Consider the following 7378-nt stretch of genomic DNA (forward strand, 5'->3'; position numbering starts at 1 on the left):
AGATGGCGGTCTGTGGTTTGACTTGTATGGAGATGTCTTATTCAATGGATGTTTTAGACGAATTGGACATAATGAAAAGAACAGACGGATGGGAGCAGAACAACGAGGATATTTTCAAAGCTGCAGCGTCAAAGTTAATCCAGTAAAGCAAGAGAGAAAAACTCTGTTTACTTCCTGGAGACGTCAATATATCACGGCTGCCTCGTCCAATCAGAATTCTGCACAGACCCCGGTGTCAGAGAGGAGTTCATCCTTTGTCTTTCCCATGTAAACACCAATATCACGAATATATAATTCTGCATTACTTACTTGAGAATGAGCCAATTCTGAATTAAAACAACATGTAGCCAGACTCATTAGCATACTGCTGATGCAGGGAAATGTTAAATTACAGACAGGAAACACCATCAGTTAAAAAAAAACCCATGGTCCATGTGTTTATCTTTTTTTGTGAGAGGCCAAAAAGAAATTGCCTAAAAACATTTGTTGAACATTATTGAAAATAATGATAATGAAAAAAATAAAAATTCTGGTAGAATTCAAAATATCAGTCAGAAGTAATTGTTTTTGAAACAAAGGGATTGAAGAATTTTTTTCTCATTTTGATAGTTAAACTTTATTTAAATATATAGAAGTTTCACTCTTGAAAAAACTTAAAAGACACTGAGTGAGGTTCTGAGCATTTTTAGGTAATTTAATAATTGAAAACAAATCCAATGTCGTGTGTTCCAGATGGGCTGGGGTAGTAATTTCTTCTGTGTTTGATATGATCGTCTTAGATCAGGGGCGTCGCTGGCTTTCATCCTCCTCAGTAACATCTGGATGGTGGTTTAAGCTCAAGGCTTATTCCCAGACGAACTTCAGAGAAAGATCTCCCAGTTTCTCCTGGACCAGCTGGTCCACTCGCTCACTTTGCTCAGTGGTGAAAAGGTTCTTCCAGTCTCCAACCTGACCTGAAATGACAACAATAGGCCAAATCACACTTTGTTTCACAACGACCTAGTGGGGGGGGGGGGGGGGGGGGGGGGGCTGATCCTACAAAAGCCCTGAACGTTTTAAGGTGAGGTGACTGAATCTTTACCCGGTCCATCCATCTGTCATCCATCAGCCCATCCATCCATCCATCCATCCACCAGCCCATCTACCAGCCCATCCATCCATCCACCAGTCATCCATCCATCCATCCACCAGCCCATCTACCAGCCCATCCATCCATCCACCAGTCATCCATCCATGCATCCATCCATCCATCCATTAGTCCACCATCCACCAGCCCACCCACTCAACACTCAACAGCCCACTCACCAGTCATCCATCCATCCATAATCAGTCCAAATGAAGTCTGAACTCAATCTAAAGCCAGTTTCAATCCAACCAATCTCAATCAATCCAATCAATGTATTTCTGTACAGCCCAGTATCACAACAACAGCTGCCTCAGAGGCTTCAAGATGTTACATTGGTTGGTAAAAATAAAAACAGTGAATAAGCATAATATTAATATGTCAAATTCACAGTAACGAGACAAAACGAAGCAACCACCGCCTGAGACCCTCACATCCGGCAAGAAAAAACTCCAAAAACCCAGTGGGAAAAGAAGAAATCTTGGGGAGAACCACAGTATGGAGGGATCCCTCTCCCAGGGACGGACAGCTTTGGCAACAGCTAGCATGAGACAATAAGAAGTAAAGCCAGTAAAGCCGATCTAAAACCAGTCCATCATTAAGTCAAGATTAATGAACAACATTGTAAAGTAAAATGTTCAAATTTATGTAACACTGCTGTTACCTTGAATTCACTCACCTTTGCGCATGAAGTTCCCTCGAATCTTATCTTTTGGCAAAAACTCATAGTTTGCCTTCACGTCTTGCTTCATGTTCTTGAACGTTGACTTTTCTACGACCTTTTCTATATCAACTTCACTCAGTTTTTTCCCCAAGAAGCTGCAGATTTGTTTCACTGCTCCTTTCAGGTCCTAAACAAGAAGCAATGACATCAAGAACATTTGTTTTGTTCCATCAGCAGATCATGCAGATCTTTGTAACAAGTCAAGACAACAGATGCACCTCACCATAATCATGTCCTCATAGGTCAGGATGAGCATGCTGTACTGATCTCTGTTCAAGTGCCACTCCCTGATGTGCTTGAACCAGGATCCTCCCATAACTGAGGAAAGAGAGATAATGTCCCATTATTGGTGTCAATAATAATCCATCACTGCCTGAATATCCAACAGCAATGATTTTAACACACTGCTGACCAAGAGACCAAACCTGAATGTGAAATGAGAGATAAAATCCAAGGAGGTCGGACACTGGCCAAGAAGCAGCCTGACTGCAGACAAACATAAGGCCTGTGGCCAAGACTGGCCCTCAAAAGGCTCCAATCTGGCCAAACCAGCAAGAAAATGCTCAGAATAAAAAAAAAGTATATCTTTTTTGTAACAAATTTGTTCTCTGTATTGGACAACAACACTTAGAACCAAGTACCAGGGATGTGGTGGTGTATTTTCTGTAATTCTTTGTGCCTGCCTATGGCAAGGCACATAGATGACTCTCCTAGCCAGGCCACGTCCAGGGTCCACATTTTATTAATAAAAAAAAAACAAAAAAAAAAAAACTCTTTTTCTTCTGATGCACAAACTAAGCCAGATAACTAGTCTCACATGATTTGGAGCAGCATCACAAAAAGCTCATCAAAACGTGTCTGAATTCCCGAAATGGTGTGCTATGACTTTTCTTGTCATTTTGAAGAAAAACATCTGAGAAAATGGCCAAAAAAATGGCAATTTTTTCCCCTACATTCCAGATGAGTCGCACAAAACTTACACAAAAATTATCAACTCCATCATGCCTCACCATACTTTCATGTAGAAACGTCATTAAAATATCAAAATATTGGCGGTTTTGTCCTCTATGCAGATGTGAAAACCTCATTTCAGTATCTTCTCCCGAATTTATACTGAGAACTCCAAAGTATGGTGAAAATTTCAGACATTTCTGGAGTTTATAATGGGTGTGTATTGGATGGCTCTCCATTTAAACTAAAAACGAAACAAACAAAAATCTCTCATCCCTATGGCCAAATTTCTGGCTCAATCTTCACAAATTATACCTCAAAGCATACATGTTTTCTTTGAATTTCTTACAATGCTTTCATTTTGTGTCTATCTCAAATGGTTCTCTCTCCAGATGCATTTGTTTGAGGAGACTGTAGATTTTTCTCCCATCTGCTCCAACGGATTTTGGAAAGAGATTTTTCACCTGAATCCAAAAGTTTGCACATTTTTACAAACTGGCTGTGGCTACATGGATGATCCTACAGACATGCAAATCTCAGGATAAAACCATGAAAGACTTCTGGTGCTCGCAGTGATTTTTTTTCTTTCCAATTTCACCTCTTGGTTTGCAAGACATTATGTTTCTCAGTTTAAAACTAGCAGCCAGGACAGTGAATCAACTAAAAACTGCTGATTCACTGTCATGGCTGCAGTGACACACACACACACACACACACACGCACACACACACGCGCACACACACACACGCACACACGCACACGCGCGCACACACACACACACAAACACACACACTTCAGTTAAAGTTATTTGCAGTCATTTTACATAAAGAAAATCTCCTTTAACATGAGATGAAAGTGGGCCATATGTGGAAGTGAACAGTGTTTGACAGACCAGTTGTAGCCAATCCGATACCATTTCAAATACAGTCCGACTCCAAAATGGGTTCTGAAATTATATTCACTCTGGGTACAAAACCAGAAGGCCAAAGACAAAGTCAAGCTCATCTGAAATAAGCATAGAAGACAGATTTAAACTTCTTAAATTGTTCAAAAATATCAAAAGTCAACCAGTTCCTCAGATCCTTGTCTGGCCCCGGTCCAAAACAATCTGAGAACCGAGAGATCAGCATTTCTAGGTCATGTCCATAAAGTATACAGCATTCCTAGATGACCTGATCACATGGACAACTGTTAAAGATTAGTCTGTGTTCTCGATATGAAGGCCGTAGAGCCGAAGGAGCTCACCATTCCCTTTGAGGTATTGCTCAAGATATCCCTCGAAGTTGTCGGGAGTGTCCAAGTCAGTGAACTCACTGCTGAAGTGGTAGAAGGAGGTGATGTTGTCCTTGGGGTTTCTCATCACATAGATGATCTTAAATGAGAGAAGATTTAAATGACTGTAACGTGACATGCTGGATAAGTTATCCGTTACTTGGAGAAAATACACTTCACAGAAGAAAGTCATATCATGGCATCATGGGCACATTTTAATGCTCCCTCTGATCCCCTTTTTTACAGATTTAAGATTCTGAAGCTCATTGAGTGCAATAGTATGCAAAATGCTTGTATAAAGTATAATGCAGTTTATAGACTGGATCCACGACTCTGTCACCTCATTCCAGTGACCTCTTCACCTCATGAATATAAGACAAGAAAGAACTAAGAGAGGAAAAGCATAAGTTACAATGTGCGAAGTTTAGTATAGCGTTTAAGGGCCTAAACATCTGGAATGAGCTTGATGGGAACATACAAGAGTCCAATAGTCCAGATGCTTTTGAAAATAAAATAAAAACACAATTGTTTCACAAATATGCTTAATATCGACCCATACATGACCAGACTATGAAGCTTCCATTTTTTCTTGAATGAATGGCTGATACTGATTAAAAAAATGGAATGTCTGACTAATGTTGTGGAATCTTAGACTGGTTCATGAAAGGAACAAACTTAATTATAAATTGACTGACTATTTCATAAATGTTTTCTTCTCTCTTTTTGATGTATTGTTTGAACTATTTTGGGCTATTAATATTGGAATGAAGTAAAATTATAACTACGGTATAAGGAAATGGACAAATGGTGTCCCGTCTATGATGACTGATTAGGAGAGATCTTGTTAATACTGTTGAATTGAGGTTTATAAATATAGTTTATTTTCCACCACTAAGGAGTGGACTTGATAAGTTCTTTGAACTTTTTCGCTCCGATTAAGTACCATTGTTTTATTTTCTTATAGAAGTGCATTTTATATGTTCAAACTCAATAAACTCATAATGAAAAAACAGATCTGGAAACAGAAGAAACATTCTGATTCACAAGGTACAAATGGAAAAGTACGATGGCTTTTAAAGGGCAACAGTGAGCATGTTCATGAGATTGACTGACTTTGGCCTTCTTGTCCTTCAGTCCTGGAGGCATGAGTGCTGGGAGGAGGTGGGTGGAGAAGAGTCGTGGAGAAGGTCGCTGGGCGTACGCCAGGCCGTTATCGTATTCCAGCCACGGCATCTGGAAGAAGTTATTTGGGAACTGGTTGAGTCCTCCGGCCAGCTCGCAGATGGAGATGATGACCTGCTGAGCCCAGATGGTTCCTGTCGCAGGTGTGAACAGATTGAAAAGGACATGAGACGGTGCGGCCGAGCAGACCGAGAAGTGCTGCGCCGAGCGTTTCTCACTAACCTGACTTCGGAAACGTGACCACGAAGATGTCATCATCTCTGATTTCAAAATTCTGCAAAGACTCGATGTATTCCGGTGTGGCATAACCGGCAGGAAAGACAGAATCTTTATACCTCTCCAGATGATCCGTGACCCGCTCCATGTTTCTGATCAGTCTGCCAAGTGAACAGCCACAGAAGGACAGGGAAAACCTCTCAGGTGGACTCTGGACTCCAGTTTCCCTGTTTTTATTACCTGCTATCACCTGTGGAGCTCTTTGTCTGAGAGATAAAGATCATTATGCTTCATGTCCTCTGGCAGTGCCTGTGTGTGTGTGTGTGTGTGTGTGTGTGTGTGTGTGTGTGTGTGCGTGTGTGTGTGTGTTGGCGGGATAGAACATGATGCTTGCATTTTCTCATCAAGTCTGTATTTATGGTCACACAGATGTATAACTGAGGTGAAACCAGCCGGAGCTCCTGTTCAGGCTTCGTTGGGATGTGTGCTGCAGGTCGCTTTCAGTTATGGCCAATCACAGGAGACACTACGTAATCTAAAGTACAACTGCATCACGTCTTTCCTGATTTATCTCCATTATGTGTGAAGTGTGAGAATGCATAGGTCACTCTTACCCCCCTCCCGGGGGTTAATCTGATCTTGATCATTTTTTCTCCATCATTTCTTAGTGGTACCTAATCAACACATTCAACCTGATCCACACACTGCTCTACTCAGACTTTAGACTACAGCTGGAGCTACGGCTGGAGCTCCAGCTGGAGCTATGGCTGCGCCTGCAGGTAGAGCTCCAGCTGCAGCTCTACCTGCAGCTGCAGCTCCAGCTCCAGCTGCAGCTCTACCTGCAGCTGCAGCTCCAGCTCTAGCTGCAGGTGCAGACGGAGCTGCAGCTAGAGCTCAGAGCATTTTCCTTATTAAAAACGTCCCTCACCACCAGTGAAATTGTGAAGTTCAGTCCCTCTACATCCTGTACCACTTTTGCCCTGCACTTGACCAGAAGTGAAGGAGAACTCAGTCAACACTCACCAAACACACCTGCTCCTCCTCGTGCTGTGCTCAGGTCTGACTGCTCCACTGTGGGAGTGTCTGCTGCAGTTCACCTTTCTGATAAGTGGCTCGTTCCACTGCTTGGAGGGGGAACTGTCTCTGTTTTTGGGTCCATATATATTTATGTTTTGGGAGCTGTTGAAGCTGAATGTAATATTTTGTACATTTGTAAAATTATGTTGTCATTTTCTTTTATTTATATCCTGTTATTGTGTTAAGATTTGGTGAGTATCAGTTTGTGGGGTTTCAAACACCCCTTGGGTTTTGGCTCAGTCTGATCTGTCCTTCAGCCTGATTCATGCTTCCCATGTGTTTGGCCGGGTCTGTGTTGGCCCCTGTGACATAAAAATCATCATCAATTCCTCTCCACCAAGGTGTGTGGATTGATCCACGGATGTCCACACGCAGCCCAAATTTTGTGATGGCGTTGTACGTATGCGCTGATATAGGCATGCACCAGATCGCAACAGCAAACAAACCATGCGGATGCTGTGAAGCCATCAGGCTGTAGCTCCACCTACAAAGACATTCAGAGAGTCAAACACCGGTGGACAGAGATGAAAGACAGGAGGGATGAGAAGGCCTGCCAACAAAACTGAGAGTATCTCCGTGAACGTTCAAGCACCGCCACGCAATTCAGAAACAGAAAAAGGAAAAAATGAACTAATACTACATAACAATAGACTGAAAATGTATGTGCTTCATTTTCGATAAATAATTTGGAATAAAAGAGCAGATAAACAGCCTGGAGCACCGAAAAAGGTCCCGAGAAGGCTTAGTCAGTGCACCTGCATGGAACGCACTGCGTGAGCGCCAAAGCGGACGTGGAAAGCATGATCCAGGCTTTACTCTATACGAGGGAGGCT

At 42.1% G+C, this 7378-nt stretch overlaps 1 protein-coding gene across 1 annotated transcript; it reads right to left on the minus strand.

Moving 5' to 3' along the window:
- Positions 1-843: 843 nt before the first annotated feature.
- Positions 844-5616, minus strand: LOC115387476 (amine sulfotransferase-like). The gene is made up of 6 exons (XM_030090194.1): positions 5475-5616; positions 5184-5386; positions 4044-4170; positions 2071-2165; positions 1803-1974; positions 844-953 (listed from the first exon to the last, which is right to left on the minus strand). The coding sequence occupies exons 1-6, from the start codon at positions 5614-5616 to the stop codon at positions 844-846; spliced, it is 849 nt and encodes a 282-aa protein (XP_029946054.1).
- Positions 5617-7378: the final 1762 nt, after the last annotated feature.

Source organism: Salarias fasciatus, chromosome 4 (genome assembly GCF_902148845.1).
Source record: "Salarias fasciatus chromosome 4, fSalaFa1.1, whole genome shotgun sequence".
In the NCBI taxonomy this organism is placed as follows: domain Eukaryota; kingdom Metazoa; phylum Chordata; class Actinopteri; order Blenniiformes; family Blenniidae; genus Salarias; species Salarias fasciatus.

Bases quoted from the DNA above. Each gene is read 5' to 3' on its own strand.
- LOC115387476 (XM_030090194.1), bottom strand. From the start codon at position 5,616: ATGGAGCGGGTCACGGATCATCTGGAGAGGTATAAAGATTCTGTCTTT. The intron at 2,166-4,043 runs GTGAGCTCCTTC...CTCTTTCCTCAG, and splicing joins GCAATACCTCAAAGGGAATG to TTATGGGAGGATCCTGGTTC. The intron at 954-1,802 runs GTGAGTGAATTC...TTGTCATTTCAG, and splicing joins AGGGAACTTCATGCGCAAAG to GTCAGGTTGGAGACTGGAAG.